Source organism: Rhamphochromis longiceps, linkage group LG6 (genome assembly GCF_057381845.1).
Source record: "Rhamphochromis longiceps isolate RC_006_pf linkage group LG6, R_longiceps_female_GT1.1, whole genome shotgun sequence".
NCBI classification, from domain to species: domain Eukaryota; kingdom Metazoa; phylum Chordata; class Actinopteri; order Cichliformes; family Cichlidae; genus Rhamphochromis; species Rhamphochromis longiceps.
In genome coordinates this window covers 26,766,495-26,788,158 of record NC_140562.1, presented here as the reverse complement: position 1 = coordinate 26,788,158, position 21,664 = coordinate 26,766,495, and the positions used below count along the sequence as shown (strand labels likewise).

At 41.8% G+C, this 21,664-nt stretch overlaps 1 protein-coding gene across 4 annotated transcripts in view; it reads right to left on the bottom strand.

Moving 5' to 3' along the window:
- Positions 1–21,664, bottom strand: part of pax5 (paired box 5) — a 56,473-nt gene that overhangs the window by 21,930 nt on the left and 12,879 nt on the right. For 2 of the 4 annotated variants that reach the window (XM_085409957.1, XM_085409958.1), the window contains exons 2-6: positions 19,360–19,525; positions 15,524–15,721; positions 14,740–14,804; positions 11,814–11,939; positions 3,932–4,116 (exon numbers count right to left, since the gene is read on the bottom strand). In XM_085409957.1, the coding sequence (XP_085266083.1) occupies positions 3,932–4,116; positions 11,814–11,939; positions 14,740–14,804; positions 15,524–15,721; positions 19,360–19,525 (740 nt within the window). The remainder of the gene's footprint in view (positions 1–3,931; positions 4,117–11,813; positions 11,940–14,739; positions 14,805–15,523; positions 15,722–19,359; positions 19,526–21,664) is intronic. The other 2 variants (XM_085409959.1, XM_085409960.1) reach the window with 1 other exon arrangement.

Sequence of the window (21,664 nt, the reverse complement as noted above, 5' to 3'; positions counted from 1 at the left end):
AATAGCTCGTGATTTCTCCATCTCCTACTCTCTCTCTCCCATTCGTCACATTGGCTTGAGTGCTCCTGATGGAAAATTGCTTGACTATAAACAAATACAATTCCCTGAGTGGCCCACAGACTGAGACAGGGATTGTGGGGAAGGAATTTATCTGTGCTCAAACTGAGCGTGGCAGCAAGGGGAGGATACTCATTTCCAAACAGCTCCTTATGAGTCACGGGGCCGCTGTAGGCCACATGAGAGGAAGTTTTTACATATTTTATACTTAATTAATTTATCTAAGTTTTGCAGTTGTTTACTGTTATACTTCTTGTATGCATGATTTAAAAAAAAACGTTTAGTGTAGTGATTACACAATGACGCAAAGTCTGCTGGGGTTTTTTTTTTTTTTTTCAAATTTGAGCAGCATGGTTGATGCGTCTGATCACACTTAAATAGTTTCAGTGTTAATAAAAAAATGTTGTGGCTTTGTGCATCTAAATCCAATCTTCACCTGAAAGCTACTTTTAACTGCATCCAGACGCCCTTTCTGTTACAACCCCACAGAGATTTGTGTCTCCTCCTAGAAACAAAAAGTGTATCTTTTACTTTTCAGTTAAATGTGTGAACCACTACACTCTGGAGCCATCAAATTCAATCTCTAACTGCACTGTGAAATTTCCTACAGGATACTTTAATAAGCTCATGCTATAAAGCGATGAATTTAGCGTTATTTCTAGTTTCCCGACTACTTGTTTTCTCTTGATTTATTATTTGTTGTGTGGGGAAAACATTCTGCGGTCAATGATGAGACGAACTAGCTGAAATGACCTGAGATGCATTCTTCATTTTTGTGTTTAGTGCAGCAGTAAAGAGTAGACAGGAAAGAGGGGAAGACACAAAGGGTCAAGGGGCAGATTCAAACCCGGGCCGCTGCATTTCAGCCACAGGGCATCTGAGCCAAACTGGAGCCCAAGATAGAAATCCTTTTAAGTAAAGAAAAAAAAATCTATAATATCAGTCTCATTTTTCTCCGTCCACATCTCAGTGTAAACTGCTTGGTACTGGGGTGGGCGTTTGGACCCAGGGCAGCACGGATGGGCGGGGGTGCTTGTCAGCCCTGCTGATTTATCACCTGGGTAATAGAAAGTGATTGAAGGGAAATTCAAATGAACTGTCTCTGACAGGCACACATGCAGACACACATACGAGCACGCACACATAAATTAATAGCGGGGCTTAATAGACTACAGGGTGAAGTGGAACAAGAGCAGGAGAGGCAGATGAGATAAAAGCAGGGCTTGTTAGGAAAGAAAGATAAAGAAAAAGGTCTGAAATAAACAGGATAGACGAGTAACTACTGCTGACAGATAAAATAAGATTTGCTTGCGAGCGGTATTGCTTTTGGTCTCTTCAAGTGGGACGAAGGAAGACAAAATAATGAGTAAGCCTCATGTTTTAGTGCAAGAAAGCTAAAAAATAATGAGGAGCTTGACGTAACCACTGAGATTACAGTTTATTAGTATAACACCTGAATCTGAGCCTCTTGCTCTTCTGTCTTTACTTTGGTTTTCACAGTTTTGGACACGTCTTTGTCCGATGCACACACACTGACACGCGTTTCGTAAAAGACGACCCCATACAAAACATCACCAGCAGGGACAAATCTGTCAGGAATGTCAGTCGCAAGGCAGGGTGACCCCCCTTGACCATAACCCCACCAATAGTGGTTACTGTGCACACTCACGCAGTGGGAAAAAGGGGGGTTAGCAGAGGTGGAGGACTAGATAGTCATGTAGATTTGTGTGTGTGTGTTTGTGTGCATGTGGTTGTGATTGCTTGGGTCTCTTTGTAATGCACTTCTTGAAGCCAGTTTGACCCCAGTTTGATTCCCCTATCCCAGACACCGACCCCAGTGGCTTGACCAGGCTCAGACAGGACACTGACCTATGAATCATGGGTATTATAGTCTTGAGTCCCAGTCTATAGAGCTACTACAGCCAATCCCTGTCGACCTCTCGCCCTGTGCCACTCAAGTCCCCATGTCGGTCAGAGGAAAGAGAATGGACTAAAAAGCCAAACTCTGCCCTGTAGGTCTAAGGCTGCAGCCTATTTATGCTTCCATATACTCCGACTACTCGGGAGTTTGCTTGTACTCTTGCCCTTGGCACTGACTGAATAAATAAACCAGAAGCAGTGTCAGCTTGAAAGCTCGCTGAAACAAAAATTTCATTTTGAAACATTGGCCAAATATTTCCTTAATATTGACCGTTGGGCTGCTGATTAGAAGGCATCTGAGAAAAGGTAGAGAGAATACAAATGCTAGCTTGTTGTCATTTTGTTATTCAGCATACCACTTACACCTGTCTATTCCACTCAGATTTACATTAATTTACTCCTGAGAAAGGGCGGGAGGTCAATTTAGATGCAACATTAGGACACACAGACACACCCTTTCTCGCTCTCGGTTTTCTTGTCTCGTTTTTTCTCTTTTTCTCTCACATGCAAACGATCACACGCATACGCACATTCCCAAGACGCATCAGCATGCGGACAGCGGCACTGCCGTCCCACCAAGCAGCAGGAAGTGAGGTCATAATGAGAGTCGGGTCAATATGTTCATTAACCCCTGTAGTGTGTCTACATTATAGGAACATCAATAGAGCAGGTCTGACTCATCACAGTGTCTATCAGACCAAAGAAACTCACAGCGGTTTGTCAAGCCAACAGTGAAAACACGACTTGATGCTGACACTTTGAGAGCTCAAAGCAACATGAAAGAATTGGGGAAAAGACAGGATGAGTGAAGCGCTTGGATAGAGAGAGAGCTTTTTAAAATGGGATTATTTGTTGTGCAATGTGACAGCAGTCAGCAACATTGACATGGCATGGCAAGGCATAGCAGGCAGGCTTTTTTTTTCTAAAAACAGAGACAAATATTTTATACGACAGTCAGATAAACCTTAAATGTTAACTGATAAACTACAAACTAATCTGGCTTCTGTACTATGTAAATCCCAAAATAGTCCATTACATTTTCAGGTTTCCTGCCTTACATTTTTTTCACTATCAGCAACAAAAAAAAAAAAGAAATTTGCACCTGTGTCCACTGGAAAACCCAAATAACTGTCATATTGGTGGCAGTTTGAAACTCCTGCACACTGTCTCTTTAAACGATGTGACTTGTGCCATTCAACAGTTTTGCTCTTATTGATGGAAAGACCAAAAACAACAATGTGTTAGTCTAGCGCTGTTTGCTTTAATTTTGTTTGCATGTGTGGCACGCAACCGTTGAGCATTAGTTCTTGGATGTTTTTATTTGGAGATTCCAGGTTGGTGAAAGTAGGCCGTCTTCTAATCAAAACATATACCCTGGTGTAAAAAAAAGCGTATGCTTTTTTATATTCTGCTTATTTTTTGTCAGAGATTGTAAATAAAAAAAACACACGTTCTGAAAAGGATGAGAGGCCCTTTAACCTCTGTGCTGCAGTTACACCTACATCCCAGGTAGGCCCATGTATTATTTTCTTGACTATAACCAGAGGTTGTGAAGGGCCACGGTTAGCGGGATAAAAAAATGTATGTCTTTGAACGAGGACAAAGCACTTGTTAGGGGGGAAACATATTTGTTGCTTTGGATCTTTTCATGGTCTTGTAAACAGTAAGAAAAAAAATGTCTGAACTCAGCGAAAAAAGACTTACAGTATAGGATGGCTGAATGGCTGTTGTGCTGTGACAGTGACTTGAAGTACACTGCTGTGTCTGGTGGCCGTGAGGTGATAACACAGGAACCGCCACTTCTGCTTTAGTCAGCTCCTGTTTGTTTTTCATGAGCGGTTATCTCCTGTCACAGCCCCTATTTTTCATTAGCCCACAACTACATTCTTGTTGACTCCTAACCTCTTCCCAACCTCAGCCTCAGCCCAGAGCCTGCACGATGCCTCGCCCTTACCTTGCCAGAATCAGGGCTCACATAGAGGTCAGAGCTGGACTGGATTGGACAGGATGGCTGTCTGTCAAAGAGGCGGTCCAATACCTCGATCTGCTGTGGCGAGAATAGCTCCCCTCTCATCTGCTTCCTGAGGAAGTCCCGCCCACTGTGGCCGTGTCCATTGGCCAGCGGTGACTCCTGCAAACCTGCACAGAGAGGACAGGTGAAAGGAGAGGGGTTAGACAGGCTGTAAATGCAGAATTTTTAAGAGAGGAATGATAACTGAAAGGGAGAGGAAATGAGCAAGATAAAAGGAAGCTTTTGCGAGTCTGGTTTATGTTATGGAGGGAAAACCCAGACAGACAGCGATAGAGGAATGAAGGGAGTAGTGAAAGCGTGTGTTGACAATATAAATCACTAAGACAGATGTGGAGAAAGAAGTTAGTGGACTCAAATGAACTCCAGTGAACTGATTTAAGACTGAGCGACTTCATAGATTGTGGAGGCTCAGAGAAAATGGTATACAAATGCAATCCATTACCAAGCATACGCTGTCTCTCCTTCTTGATCTCTAAAAAGTACACTCACTCTTCTCATATATACACACTTGTCCGTCCCCTCTCGTCGTATCACACATACACACACATCCACACAAATATATATTGCCACGGTATCAGTATTAGACTGTGAGCTCTCGTATCCTGCAGTTATTGCAAGGCTGAGGGACTGAACGAGACAATTATAAGAACTCTGAAGAGTCGCGGCCCACAAATGATTAGAGAAGAGAGAACGAGAGAAAAAGATAAAGAGAAAAAGGGGATGAGGGTGAAAATCCCCACTATAGAGCCAATTCAGCGTTCCAAACCACTCCTGAGAGCCTATTTTAGTCCTGGGGGTCACTGTGTGTTTAGTGTGTGTATGTGCGTGAATGTGTGTCCAGGGTAGTGATATGACAGACAGGTGGAGAGGGGGGAGGGGGCTTCAAATATATATATATATATATATATATATATATATATATATATATATATATATATATATATATTTGTTTAGTGTGTGTATGTGCGTGAATGTGTGTCCAGGGTAGTGATATGACAGACAGGTGGAGAGGGGGGGAGGGGGCTTCAAATATAAATATATATATATATATATATATATGTATATATATATATATATATATATATATATATATATATATATATATATATATATATATATATATATATATTTTTTTTTTTTTTTTTTTTTTTTTTTTTTTTTTTCCCCATTTGGAGTGAAAATACAGATTCATTTGCACCAGACTAGTTCTAATAAATAAAAAAACTGAAGAAAGAAAGAAAAAAATGTCTGTCTAACCATATTTAACCTCAAGGGATGCTTCCTGTTTTGAAATTCTGTAGTTGTGGATAACTTTTAATACCACTACATGTAGTTACTGAGACCTGTGCTACTGCAGGGGAGACTATATTCTTTTTATAAAGGTTTGAGTGTTTGTTAAAATGTAGTATTTCAGATTTAATGACTTCAAAACTACAGAAGTGAGTTTTGCTAATCTGATTGTATAAGTCAGTGAGAATTTTAAATTACTTCTTCTTTCATTTATGAGCAGGAAACATTTTTCCTAATGACTTTGTGGTCTTATTTACTAGTTTTCAAGTTTTAATTGTATTCATTTTGTTAAATAGTTGTTACCCATCTGTATAAAATAGATGATAAATCAGAGTATAATTCACTTTGTCATAAAGAAGTAACTGAGGTTTCAACTAAGGACTGAGCTGAGACAGTGTAGTAATCTATAAGAATGACAGGTTTCCTCTTTAACATAGTTTTACTTAATCTTATTCATTCTTTATTTGTTCTAGTCACATTCCTAAAAACATAATCTAAAAAAGGTTTTACGACATAAGCAAGAATTACTGGTTTAAAGCAAAGATGCAATGGGTTTTAAGTAAGCAAGTTTAGCTAGATTACATTGAGGAAAATAAGGTGTTTTGTGAGTATACCTGAGGAGTCAGAATTAATTGATCCTTTGTACAAGATAAGAGGATTATGTAAGTGTACATTTTACATCCACAGTAGCCTAATAAGGAAACTGACAGTTTGTTTGTTTGTTTGTTTTTTCACTTTTTCCGTTGTTTTGGTTCATTATTTAAGTGATCTCTGTGCACATCCAAGAGTGACAGGCAGAACAAAGACTATGTTAAAACATTTGGTAGATTGGCATATGGCACTGTGACGATATAGAGGTTAGCACTTCTCCTCTAAGCAGGAGGTTCTGGGTTTGAAGTTGTTTGTGGGCTGTGGCCTTTCTGTGTGAAGTTTGTGTGATCGCAATGTGGCTGGATGGATTTTTTCCAATAGTCTAAAAAGTTTCAGGTTAAACTGGCTATAGGTGTGAGTGCAAATGCACCAGGTTAGACTGAAAACCTTTCCTGGATGGATGGATGGATGGATGGATGGATGGATGGATGGATGGATGGATGGATTACAGTCCCAGAGTTGTATAACGGTACCAAAGCTGGTTGCAAAATGTTTGCTTACAGTTTGATGTGTGTTAGCTAAATTTCAAAAGTTGATAAAAAGGATCAGTCTTGGCACAACCTGTGGCTTTGGATCAATTCAAAGACTTCTAGCAAACCTTTAAATCTTCAGACAGTATCCTACAGTGCTGTGTCACACACTAAACCTCCCTCTACATCTTCAGTACACAAAACCCTCTCTCACAAACAGAGGTTTGATCATAATCTCTCTCTCTCTCTCTCACACACACACACACACACACACACACACACACACACACACACACACACACACACACACACACACACACACACTCATATACAGATGCTGGGAGTAGTGTGTGTATGGTCCAGGTCTCCGGTGACAGACCAATCAGGGTGGGAGATAAAGCCAGTATGATGCTTTAGCCTGGTAACCCAAGGCAACCCATTTAATCCCACCGGCCAGTCCCCATGATGGAATTCAATTGATCAATCATGTAGCTCTGATGGCACCATTTCAGCCAGCTTATTGCTTTCTGCTTTCTCTCTGTTGCACACACAAACTCTCTCATATGTGCGCAGACACACACACACACACACACAAATGCACCCTGAAAGACTGACCTGTGTCTGTCATGGTGGAGCATCCACAAAGAACCAGAGAAAGACAGAACAGGGGAGATGACAGAACCTGGGCCTTGGTATGGATGTGATTGAGGCTGTGAGTGTGGGTGGGTGGGTAGCTTGATATCCGGCTGGTCTCATTGTATCCATGGATGGGTAAAGAAACTCATTGCCGTGACGGGTTAAATCCTATTCACTGTTGGATGCGCGCACACACGCACACACACACACAAACACACACACACACACAGCTGCCTCTATCTCTGTGATTCAGTCTCAGAAGGGAAGCGCTTCTCTTCCCTCTTTTTCAGAGCAGAACAAAACAAACAATGAGCCCTTATTGTTCTCTCCTTTCTGCCTTTTTCCTCTCTCTTCCGCCTTCTCTGTCTGTCTCTCTCTTTCTCCCTCCCTCCTGCCTCTCTTGCTCTCTCTCCATCACAGTCGTCTTCCATAACAGCCTGCTGCTGCCATTTTTCCCAAGAATCCAGAAGCAGTTGAATTATTAAATCCAAATACCCTAAAGAATTAGATGAGTTGTCACTTATTTGTCTGTTTTCCTGCCTGCTTATACATGCATGTCTGCAGAGGTTAGAACACCACCAGTGTGCTCCTTTTTGCTCTTGACATAGATAATCATGCTGATAGCCTAAGTGTCACAAGTCTGACCTCACAGCCCCAGCTCTTCCCTGCATGTGTGTGTGTAATGATTTTTTTTTGTCTGTGAGAGTGTGTATGTGCCTGATCCAAACTCTAGAGATCAAAGTTTTTGTAAGCCGGGAGGAGCTACGCGCGAAGGGCGACGATCCCCTCCCTCCACCCTGCATCTCTTGCTCACTCCCAGCATCTTTTATTTTGTAAGCTGCCTCATGTCACAGTGGATGCACAAGGGGGTGAGAGGTCAATCTGGCATTCTGGGTAAATGCCATTGAAACTATTTGTTGTTATATTTTGAAAAATGTGCATGACTTAAAAATACTGAGAGTGGATTTCCCCTCACAGATTTGAGGAAGAAAAAAACAGCACTCCCTTTAGTGACCGGCCCACCTGTCCTGAACTCCACATGCATGTTGGATGCTTGCACACACACACACACACACAGCAGCAGCAGCAGCAGCAGAAGCTTCAATGTGTAAAGTGAATAGGTTAAGGTACAATAGTCCCCTTTTGGCCCCAGAAGTCAAGTTCTTCCATTCACACCCATTCATCTCCTTTCTGGCCCCAGTCACCCCCAACTTCCCCTCGCTTTGGCTGGGGGCACAGGTCACCACAGGGTTTTACCCCCACAAACTCCTCCTACCAACACACAAGAACACATACATACACAACACAAGCTACTGATCCCTCCTTCCTGTGTTCACGTGCACAGCAGCTGTTTGATATGCTCATGGCTAACAGTTTCCATTGCACGCGTTGACGTCCTCACAAGCACATACAGCAGATATGATATGCAATGATATGATATAAAAAAAAACAGCAATTTCATCACAACAAACTAAGCATCATTTCACTCATACTGCGCACCTTGCAACAGATTAGGATGGCCAGACCAGCTCAGCACCAGAACTACTGATTTATGTTTTACCAGTTTTAAAAGTCAATGGCCTGGAGAACACGTTCTAATGTAGATGTGTTTTTAGCAAATCGAGGGGGCAATATTGTTGACCAGATGGCAACAGTTCAATTGAGGAGTCAGTGGGGTGCCTCTTGTGAGCTAGAATATCATTTGTTTTATTTATACCTCTGTCTCTGTAGATACATTCCATTATTGAAAACATAATATTTTCCACAACACATTTAATTCAAAGAGTAAACACAATCTGCTGCAGGAATTGAGATGCTGTGGACACCAGGGAGTGTGGAGTTCAACAACATGTAGCAATGAGAGACTAAATAATTGGTGGAGGCACAAAATGAGTTGGTACCAAGTTAAAATTCAACTTCATGGGGGGTGATTGAGTGAGACAGATGCAAAGAATACCACTGACTGATGTGAGAATTATGGGAATTAGACAAGAGGTTTACCTACACTAGCAAACAGCCTGTCAGCTACAAAACAATGGATGAACCACTCTGTATGTTTACTGATGTTGGTACAGTTTACTGGCTATATTGGCAGAGTAGCAGATGATGTAGTGGGACAGAATATTTTCAGTAACAACTTGTTTTTTGTGGTCAAAAGGTTTCTTTTGTTCAGTTTATGTGGTCACTCCACATGCTCCAGTATAAGCTTATGGCTTAAGCACATTGCGAAGCAATTTGTAACTAGTTGTACTGGTTTATCAGCAGGGTTAGTGGATTTAATCATTAGGAAAAGGTATAACTTCTCATACCAGTTTAGGAAAGAGTCAATGGCCACTGTTAATCCTCTCTGTCACGTAGGAGGCTCACTAAAAGAGTATGGGCTGCATATGTAATAAAATGCCTGTTTATTAAGCATGCAGACCATGCCGCCTTAGGATCATCAGAGGATTCAGCTAACATTAACCTGCTCTAATAAATGAATTAATAAATAAAAATAAGAGCTGCAGTGTGTTTGGGGATTTTTTACACAAAAAACTCAGGAAAATTGCAACAGACTGACTCAAGGCTCCCCCCCCCCCCCCCCGCCCCCCCAAAAAATGGACCAATGGTATCATTGTTCTAAATGCGTTCTGAACTACACAAACTGTCACATTGCTGTATGTGTGATATATCCACCTGTACAAAGAGAGACAGACAAAGTCAACAAAAGAGCCTTGGTGATGTCCGGTGTGTCACTGTAGTGTACTGTGGGTTTATGCCTTCCTTCTCCGTGTGTAAGAATGTCTGCAAAGACGGGCATATGGCCGTGACTCGTCGTCAGAAGCTTGCCTTATTGTTTGCCTGTGTATGTGTTTGTCTGTCCATGTCTGTGCATGCTGTTCCCCCTGTCGCCCCTTGCCGTGTGTGTGTGTCATTATCCAGCGGGGGCTGCTCTAATGGAAGCTGTGATTAGCAATGCTGTTAATTAGACCACAGAGCCAACCGCGCAGACCTCTGGCACAGAAACGCTGCAGATAAAACACACAAGCGAAACGTGACACGGAGAGACATAATGCTCGAATGATGCTTTCTGAATGCTTCAATGAAACGAGAAGTGATACAATGTTTCGATTCGAACTGTGAAATGGAAAGTCCAGCAGCAGTCATAGAAAACCGGCAGACAGACCACACATGTAGCACATGGTGTAGTGTGTCATGCACATAAAGAACAAAGTGAAACAATAATACCGCTAATTAGGCTACAGATACTTTCCTTCAGCAACAGATCTGACTGCAGAGTTTCTGCTGAAGACAATACAGCACAGAATGGGGTGGATTAATACTTCATATTATTTATGTCAAAGAGGCATGGATGAAATCAGTCAGAGACCAGTTTCACTGTGGCCGTTCAGACTTATGATCACTAACACAGGTGAATCTGTTAATCTTTCAGTCTTTACTCTGTCAGTGAGCCAAAATGTGGACATGACAATCACTGTGCTCTGTGCAAGTGCTCTGATCTTATTCAAGAGCAGCAACTAAAATCAGAGTCCCGTCAAACTTAGTGTAAAATTTAACCGAATATATCTAAAACATTTGAATTTGATTTGTTTCTCTTCAGTTCTGTTGCGCAGATATCATACATGCACATCAAGGTAAGTCAAGGTGTGCATGCGAGATAACTTAATGAATACGAAATGTGGAAAATGTGAGGGAAAATTGCCATTTTACATTTGTTTCAAGTGTTAATGTGAGAAAAGGCAGTTTCCTCATCGTGTAGGTTCTTTGTCTGCCCCAGTTTTTAAAGTCTAGAGTGTGTCTCAAGCTTCACCGGGTGTTTAAGCCTGCTTTTAGAACACTATGTCACATTTTGCTTTTATGGATACACCAAGTCTTCTACCTCAACCTTAACTTTGTAACATATTTTGACGTTTTATGCAGTTGCAACAGAAAGACGGAGGAAACCCCAACCAGCGGATGATCGCTGAACAGGATGAGAGTGCAATTTGTTGTTATTTTGGATTGAGCTAAAACCTCATTTATCAATGGACAAACTGTTCACATAGTAAGTCAAACTTTGATCCAGTGTATCAATGATATATGTGTGCATGTCTCTATGTCTGCGTTGGGTCTAAAGTCTTTGTACTCTACTGATGGTTAAGTGGGCTGAATCCGAGCATATCAAGGTGCACCTGGGATTCACCTGGAACCTGCTGGAGTGTTCTGAAAATTCATCAGCAGTGGGAAAAAGGATCCCACACTGTATCTGTGTGTGTGTGCGTGTGTGTGTGTGTCAGGGAGAGAGAGAGCGAAATAGCCCCCAGTGGCATTCTGTCACCCCCTCTCGCTCCGACATCTGGTCCTGTCTCATTTACCGTAGGAGACCGTCTGTGTGATGGCTTTTTAATGCCACTGACACCCCCCCACACACACACCCCCACACACACACAATCAAGCAAACACGTGGAGGCAGATCAGCGTACACAAATATATACATCCAGTACCTATGAGCACATACACAAGCTCGCATATACATTAGCACGCAACATTGACCAAGTATGACAGAAGTATATGATCGATAGTGCGTGCATGAGCTGGCCTCTCGGGTTGCTATCCCATGAAACACTGTTAGTAAATAAATCTGCGTTCCTCAATGAAGATATTTTATTCACATGTCCCGTTGCTGTTGCTTGTGTGTTAGATTCTCGTGTGCCTTGTGCATCCACCAGGAAAAATTAGCAAAGTGGGACATATACAAAGCATAACTGTTTGCTCACCTTCATCCCTCTTCCTCTTGCCTACATCAGCAGCTGAGCTGATACCCAGAATGCCGCTGATGGAGTACGAGGAGCCGGCCGAGTCGCTGGTCACTGCTGAGACCTGTGTGGCTGGCACGGACGTTGCTGCAGACAGATCACATGACAATGCCAACACTTTAAAGGATATACTGAGAAAGCAAAAGAACACCCAAAAAACAGATGACTGAAATGAGGAATTACTTAATCTCAGAGTCGTATTGTAAAATAAAATGGGGGAAAGCACAACACATTTATTGTGTTATGTGGACACTTACTCTTGTAAGCTGTGTGATTTTATTAAAAAGGCATAAGTGACTCTTTAACTCACTGAAACATTTGCTTTCAATAAAACAATTACTTATAAAGAAAAGAGTGTATTTTTTAAAATGTTCATGTTTTACTTTATGATCACATCTCAGATAAAATGATAAGAAAAAGAAGACAGCAAAGTGTTTTATGAATTTCTGGCTGTTGCTGAAATATCACAGACTGTATATTTTAATGTACTGTGTCACAAAACTCTATAAACACTCACCAAAATGAACTGAATCCAATATATTTGCATGTGTCTTTGGATCTCATTTGAAAGCACAAATATTTAATTGAAAATAAACAGTAAGCTATAGTTTTTGTGCACAAAGCTCTTTCTGAGAAATTCTTCTGTGTGTCTGTGTGTGCGGATGCCTTTCAGGCTTGAAAAACAACAATCAAGTGTCCTTATTCATATATTTGTGGCATGATTGCCACACAATATAAATCTTAATTATTATTCTTTTTTAAAAAATCAATAAAAGTCCATTTTTTCTCTCTAAATTTCACTCGGTTGTATCGGCTAAATTGAAACTAAAGGAAAAGACACAAAAGACCAGCCTCTGTTAGTGTTTTGCTCTTTGTTGTCTCTTCCTTTAATCTTCCCCCTGGAGGAGACACGTTCTTTGCCGGGTGACACAGCGACATACTTGTCACCGCTTCAGTAACACGGACACACACACGCATCCTGCAACCTCCTGACACGCAGGCACAGGCTTAAACATACAGTCGCTCACTTCTTGGTCCCTTATCTGTACCCCTGTAAGCGGACGTGGGGCTGAGTGACAGTATGGTATCCCAGGAGGGACAGAAAGGTGTGGAGACAGACATACTAATCCCCTCTCCCAGCAGACCCCCCAAACAGAGAAAGACAAGACTGAAATGGCAATAAAGAAGAAGGAGGGGGTAAAAAAGGCAGGTAAACCAGAGGATCAAAGTCCCTTCAAGCCGTTACTCTTTCGCTAACGACAAGGAGAGTATAATGAATGCATATCCCTCCTATTCCCATCACTTGATTTAGCACTTCAATTATCTGATTTTCCTTTCTCTTTCTTTTCACTCTTTTTTTTATCAGAACGTAACGCTTTTATTCTGCAAATCCAAATGTTCAATTTTCCGCCTGGGAGTGGGACCCATTTATCTGTGTAATCTGTAAGCGTGTGTGTGTGTGTGTGTGTCGCTTAAATGTGAGTAAAAGGCAGGAGTCAGGGAGCAGTGTGTGTGAAATTAATTTAGATTAATAGACAATGTGCGATTATGAAGATATGAGAGACTCTGAAACACAATCCACTGCAGGGCAAAGTGAGGAAGAGAGAGAAAGGCTATCGTATCTGTGTGTACGCTGCGATATTCATCGAATAAAAGGAAATAATGTTCAAGCCATAGATGCCACAGATATAGTCTTTCAGTGTCTAACAGGATAATTAACTGTATACTGACAAAGGTTACGGGTCCTTTATTAAAAATATATAATGAGAACCTTCCGATAAGTCCTTTAATATTTGTCTGGTTTTGGATCTCATCCAGCTGCACTTAACATAATTTTAACTCGTGCTAATCGAAACTAAAGCAAAAGTTTACCTGTTGCTAATATACTCAAACTTATTTTCAAACTACTATGTTGCTCAAACAAAACACAGCTGAATTAATCTGACAAAGGGGGCAGAAAGCTGTGTATCCTTCCCCACTAATCACTGCTTGTAGCAATATGGATGAAAAAAAATGTGTTTATGAATATGCATAGTGTAAAGTTTGGTGCATAGGTCACAAGAAGTCCATTAACCTATAAGTAATAATTTGGTGATGTAACTGAGAAACCGTAAATATGATCTTTTCTAGCCCGTGAGAATATGCCTCACCAGGTGCATCCTCGCTTTGAACTTGAATATCATTGTAAATAATCAATTTCCAGTCATAACCTCCAATAATCAAAGAGTTAAATGCTTGCCAGTGTTGCTAATCTAGTACCCATTTGAGAAGGAACTGATAAAGATCTCTAATGCTTTGATATTACAATGACTTGAGCATTTTTGTTGACTTATTTATGAAACAGTTATATTTAGGATGACATGGTTTCACGCCGTGGATCCCTTTGATTGTTGTTATTGGGACTATTGTACGTCTTAATAGTTACATTGTACACTACTGTAATAATGTTACCAGTGTGCTTTCGGTTACAGTCGTCATAGCGGATGGGCCAAGAATATGAAAGCTTAATATGTAACTGTTATTTTATATCCAGCCGGTCACCTTTGTTTGATCGTACCCTACCTTACTCGTTCTTCAGTCAGCTCTCGGTTGGCCCAAAAAGGCTAAATGAACCTGACCATCACACAAAACTCTGGTAAAAAAGAAACAAACCCTAAACATACTTCTTACGTGGAAAATGACAATCTAAAGCTGACTGTAAGGATGCAATGTAGATTTGGAACTTTGTGGCACATAGCATCCTGTCTTCACACAGGTCCAGAAACTCTGTTTTCTTGTTCAGCACAGAAGATCCTCTCCGGAGAGATTTACACAAAAACACTTCTTTTGTTAAAAAAAAAAAATTGGCTTTGATGGCTGGAAACAGGATTTTCGAACAGCAACCTACCTAGGTTGTGAGCCGACACTGAGCCCGTTTGACCAGGCTGCTGCTGAACCTTAGTCCGGATGATCCTGCAGGAGGAGAGAGGGGATATTAGTGTGTGTGAAGTGGTTTGTGTGAGTGTGCGTGAGAGAGATCCTGAGTGACAGAGAGAACATGACCATCGTGGGAGCAAAACTGTGTATATGTGTCCGTGCGTGTGTGTGTGTGTGTGTGTGTGTGTGTGTGTGTGTGTGTGTGTGTGTGTGTGTGTGTGTGTGTGTGTGTGTGTGTGTGTGTGTGTGTGAAGTGGCTGAGGCAGGCTGACATGGCAGAGGGGCCTCACACTTCCTGCTTGGCTGCTCATGCAAGCCTTTTCTTCCTCTTTCCTTTCCTTTTTCTTCCTTTCCTCCCCTTTTTTCCTCTCCTCTCATTTCCTTTTCTCCCTTTTCCTTTCTTTCCTTTCCTTTTGTGTCTGTTTCTTTCCTTACCCCCACACACCTTCCTTCCCTTTTGTCTGCCTCTTTTGCTCACTCCTTCTCTCTCTTATTTCACCATCCCTCCCTCTCTCTCTCTGCTTCTATGCTCAGGGGAAAGGGTTGTCATTGTACCATCGTGTTGAACCACTGAGCTGCAGCCACTTCATACATATGGAGACTGGGGCCTCTTTACTATTCTCTTTTCCACTCCCAGACTCACACACACATAAAACACAGAGTATTATATTGCTCTGAGCTCTACCAATAGGCTGTACCTGTTGCTATACGCCCAAACTCAAACAAACATACACAAAGCATGCAGACCGTCGTACCTGTTAATGGAGCTGACGCTGGGAACACTGTCGTTGTCACAAACTCTCTCTGCTAGGAGCCTGTCCCGGATCTCCCAGGCAAACATGGTGGGGTTTTGGCGTTTGTAATCGGCGATTTTGTCGACCACTTTTGGTGTAGCAACCTTTGGTTTGGATCCCCCAATTACCCCAGGGCGGATACTGCCCGTTTCATAGTACCTGCCAATTAAAAGACACTTGCATTGATCATACGGGGAGGAACGAGAGGACAAGTTAATAGAATCATATGGAATATGAAATCTGCAAATTCTGTTTTTAGTTCGTTTTTTTATGCATACAGCTCCTTATTAAAATGTGCCAAATCCAAACCTGAAAAAAAACTTTAATTAAAAAAACATAAAAGAGAAACAAGGCCGAGTTTAGTTGGGTTAAAGTACTTAATCAAGATTGTGCCGCCGCATCTGAAAATATTTCAGTTCAAGTTTCCATCCAAATAAGAATCTGAACATGCTTTTTTTTAAAAGCATGAGGTTGGTGCTCTTCTTTACTTTCCTCATTTTCTCAAATATACATCAACAGGTGTGGAGTCAGATCTCGAGGCTCTTCACAGCACGAGGACAGTGAATAAACTAACACAGAGCCCAACAGTGTGGCTTTTTTTCTGTGTTTTTAACAGCGAATGGACAACAATGTAGGTCAGTGGCAGAGAGGAATAAGATACAAATGTGAAGGATTTTTTTAAAATAAATTTCTCGTATCGGTGTCCTTATCCTTTAACTCCTCTTCTTTCACCTATTGAAGCTGAAAAGTGGCCAGGTAATTTCTGTGACAGAATCAAATATGCTGAAATAATTATTGGGAGTTCTGTTTCACTGCTAAATCGAGTAGAAGGGGAATCTAGACTCCAAAGAACCCAGATATAACATAAAGCAGCTTTCTGCTTTACTGCCCCTCTACTTCACCTCTCTTGGTGGTGGTTTGAACATTGCTCCACTTGGACTCAGCTATTTTCCCTTCAAGCTCTCCAACAGAGGAATGACCTTCCCTCCTGTGGTCAGGACTTATTTCTGGATTACACACCAAACATTGGACGTGCTCCTCCTGTCTAAGGTCTTTTTTCCACTCACTATAGACAGCTAACCCCCCCCCCCCCCCCCCCCCCCGAGTCTGTCATGTTGCCATGTCAATTAAAATAGTTTTTGTAGCCTGTAAATCTTCTTAGTGTCCAAATTTTTTGATCACTTGTGGTTCTTGTCCTAATTTGCTTAATTTGAGGTATGAAATGGGTGTGATTATTTGCTAATCCTCCATCAGCTGCATCTTTTTTTTTAAATTGAATTTGAATTTCAAACAGAACTTTTTATTTGGGTAATTCTGACAATTGAAACTCCGTGTTGGTTTGGGCTGATCTTTTGATGTGGCGAGGAATCACATCGCATAAAGCAGGGAAGATCGCAAAAACAGCTTCAGTGCCCATGCGCTGCATGGACTTATGAATATTGCATTGCTCAGAATGCAATGAATGTTTGGCCCAAAGGTGGCTCATATCTGCCCACATGTGAATTCAGTCACAGTTCTCCTTAAAATGAGCCTGATGCCAGTTGTGTCATAACTTTTGGGATATTTTTGGCCACATAATACTTTCTAGGGATGTACCTGCCCAACAGCTGTGGAAAGTACCCCAGATGAGGTCCAAATGTGTCTGCTATATAGGCTTAAAATCCTCTTTAACCAAAAAGGTTCTGTATTAAATCGAAATATTGCCGTGGAAATATTTCCTCTTGAAAGCACCTTGAAGATTTAATGATTGCACTGTGTATTTATAATCTGTGTGTGGATAGAGTTTGTATCAAAGACTTTGTATTTATTCACACCGGTCAGATAATGCTGGTCAAATATACTGCAAATTCGAGGGAATCTTTCTGTATATTTGATCCTTTCTTTTAGTTTTCTTTATTTCTGTTTTATTTTGTATCTTTGACTGATTTGCTCAGCTCCTTCTCGCAAACAGAGACTCTGCTCTCGTTGGGATACACCTTGTTGAATCAAGGCGTGCTAAAACCCTCACTGCCAGTTACATAATGTTGCCGATTTCGCTGCAGATGTCAGAGTCAGCTGAAAGGCTAAATGCAATAAGCTCAAACACCTGTCACGCAACATTTTTAGGGCCTGACTCGTCCCGCGATCGGCTTCTGTTCTCTTAAGCAATTTCACGTTATTACGCAGATGCAGGAAGAGGATGGCACCGACACACACACATGTGCACACGGGACGCACTCACACAACCGTTTCATGTCCACCATGGCTATGTCATGAATGTATTTGCATGCAGAAGGGGCATGGGGGGGACAGGGGGTGGGAGGACAGCAAATGCGCTACACAGCTTGCAGAAAAAAGGGGGGATGCTGTGTGTGGATGCAAGCTGTCAGTCAGTCTTAAACCTGCTGCTGCTCTCCTCTCGCCCTCTCTCTCTCCACTGTACGGTAGAGTAATCCTTTCCGTGAAGATGCGAGTTCCTGTAAATGTGCACTTCCTTGTCTTTCTTTCTGTGTGTGTGTGTGTGTGTGGGGGGGGGGGGGGGGGGGGGGGGGGGGGAGGAGGAGGTGAGTGTGTGTGTTCCACATTTTTGACTATTCACAGCTGGAGTATAAACACAGCTAAAGGAAAAACAATCTATTTTCAAATGGAAAACTATTTAAATTATTCACAGCTGAATCATTGGTGAATAAATGAGCGTAGTTATTGATATCTGCACAACGATGAGCCAATACACACACACACACACAAACACACACAGGGTGGTAGAGTTGGTGTTTTTGTTCTGCTGGCACCAGAGAGAGAGGAGAGGATAAAACAACCCTCCCTCCCTCCTTCCATCCCTCGATCCCCTCCCCTCCTCCCCCCTCATGGTAACGCTTCAGTGAGTTGAACGGCCAGGAAAGGGGAGAGAGAGAGAGAGAGAGAGAGAGAGAGATAGAGAGAGAAAGACGGAAAGAGAGAGACGGAGAAAGAGAGGCATGGGAGAACAATGAGCAGCACATTTTTTGATATAGCTGAGGGTCGCTGTAGCTAATCCTTCCCCTCCGTCCTCACAAATGGTCTCTCTGTCTCTCATTCGTTTTTCTTTTTCCTGCACTCGTCTTCTTTAACACGCCTTTTCCCTTTTGATTGTGTCCCTTGTTCATGTCTTTCTCCCATTCTCCATCTCCCTCTGTCTTTTTTTGGTGCAGAAATATGGTGCCACTTTCATTTTGATGCTAATTCCAAAAAGTGATGAATCTTTTCCCTTTTGTCCCCCTTTCTTCTCTGAGGGATGGAACGAACAGGGATTTACTCTTGAATTTAGCTTTGAAAAAGGCAGAGGGAGAGACAGAAAGAGAGAGAAAAGGGGGAGTGAGGAGAGACACAGAAATATAGGGGGGGGGGGGGGGGGACAAAAAAAATACAGGATATAAGGAGAGGGGAGAGGAAGGTGAAAAGCAAGAAAAGAGCAGAGAACCGTGTGAGAGAAGTAAGAAGCAGAGCGAAAATGGAGGCACTTTGGAAAACGCAGCTTGTGCATGTGGAGGAAACTGAAGAACACAGCAGAACTGACACCAAAGGAGTCAGTATGACCTTACAGGAGCTTCAGTCTGACACATGCTGAACCAGCCTGTGTGTGTTCTTTTCACCTGATGGAAAAAAAACTAACCAGAAAAACACAAATAAATCCAACAAGTAAAGGTGAAGATACTTGGTCTTCCACTGCATCGTTTAAAGGTTAACTTATTGTGAAAAGGGATCCTTTAAAGTACTGAATGAGGAGGTTGATGTGTTTTGATCACACACACGAGTGTAGGTGCTGGTCGGCTTCTTACCTGCCCAGTATCTTGCTGACACATCCATGACTGACTCGTAGCTGGCGTGAGATGTCGCACGGCCGAACCCCCTGATGGGCAAGTTCTACTATTCGCTGGCGAACTACATCTGGGAGGGGTCTGCCATTTACGAACACACCTCCAAGCTGGTTCACGCCACCATGTCCTAGAAGAGAATGAGAATTTGAGATGGGCAAGAAGCCAATGAGGAACAACAGAAAGAAATGCATGAAAAATTGCACTGAAATCAAAGATAACCTTGAAATCTAACTCGATATGCAACCAAAAAAAAAAGGACTCAGTGGAAATTAATTACAAAATCCTCTCATTTCCTCTGATTACATTCTTGATACATGGCAGACAGTTGGATAGGCAAGAGTCAAAGATCTTGATGTAACTTTTTCAACACAATCAAACATACAAATTGATCCATTATCCTTATATTCGCATATCAAAGACTGACCAAGACTTGGTTCAAGTTAAAGGTCAAAACAATATCAGACAGAAGAACACAAAAACTTAACAGCTTCACTGTATAAAGTAGCAGCAAAAACCAGCTTGTTTAAGGGCATTTCAGACAATCTTTACACCTCATATCAGCACTAAGGTAGTCTAGTCTGCAGCACAGCAGTTAGAGGCTGCTTCCTCTATTTTGGGAAAAGGTCAATTGATTGGTTCATATATAGTGCTTTTCCATTCTACTTAAACACTCGATGAGCTTTATTTTAATAACATCACTTCTCATTCAGTAAATTGATGCTGGATCTGTGCCATTAACAGCTTGTTTCTGTACATTTACATTTGTTTGCCTGAGAAATAGTTACTTCAGCAACACTTTCTAGGCTGCAGTCCCACAGCTGTTGGCCCTTGGCTTAGCTGGCTTAGCTTAGTTAATTTACTATCTCAAATACATCTGTTTTCTCTCCCGCCTGTGATTTATCCTGCTCAGCATAATAATACTATTCCAAAGTGCAAACTTTGCCCAATTTCACCAGGGACAGGCTAAGCAAAGATTTTGAGTAAATGAAGGGATTTTAATTAATTATTGACCAAGGCCTTGCCTTGGCCCCTTAGCGAAAGACACCGCTAATATTCCCTCTGAGGGATGAAGGGATGAAAGTACAAGGAAATGAATGAAAGACAGCAAAAGTAGAATAGAAGAAAAGACTAGCTGAACCTTTGCATAATTGAATAAACTTCTTCTGTATCCATAAGTCACAGAAAACCACAGCCGTCTATTAGAAAGTTGCATAAACAGATTTAAACAGCAGCCACAACTGACAAGGGCAAAACTGCAAAGGAGAGTAATTTATATATATGCACATGATCTGTGTCCATCTAGTTTCTTTCAGCTCTCCTATAGTAGAAAATATCCAAGCTTCTACTGACTGGAAATACATTTTGAGCAGGTCAGCAGCATATCACAGAAGATGCACTTAAACAGACTACACCATTTATACATTTGTAAACACCACGCTGTGAGACCCCGTGAGCCGGGCCAGGTCAGAATCCTGGAATTTGGGGTAAATGATTAAACTGCATCCACCAACAGAAATGCTGCATGTGAGCAGAAAACAGTAAGAAAGATCAGGACTGGTTCCCCAGGTTTCTTAAACATATGTGTGTGTGTGTGTGTGTGTGTGTGTGTGTGTGTGTGTGTGTGTGTGTGTGTGTGTGTGTGTGTGTGTGTGTGTGTGTGTGTGTGTGTGTGTGTGTGTGTGTGTGTGTGTGTTTCCCTCCAAAGGCAAAGTTTAAATGAAATAGAAAAAAAATTTCAACCATTTAATCCACTGGCTTTTGTATTACCATAGTGATTGCGTCTTTAGGGGAAACACACACACAGACACACACTCTCCCACACACACTAATCCTAGCTGTGGGGGTAATAGATTTTAAACACATTACCCCAGCAGGGATACCCCCTAAAACACCGTGCTGTCCCCTGAACCTGTCCCCCTGTCCTCAACTTCTCTCCATCAGCATAAAATAAAGAAAGACACACACACACACACACACACACACACACGCACTTTCGCAGCTTTCTCCAGCATAAATATAAATAGGTCAATACAGGAGAGATAAATACAAAAATGTGAAGAGTGGAGAGTCTCATTCTGTGAAATCAAACAAAGCTATTTCCAAATGGCTAACGTGGACGGCGACTCGCTTCCTTACTGCTTTATTTTTTTTTCAGATAGAAGAAGTCTCATTATGCAGACGTCTGCTGCAGAGCACAATTTGAAAAGCAATCGCTCTTTATGAAAGACAGGAAAACGCAGGCAGAGTAATATGACCCTGTGAGCTG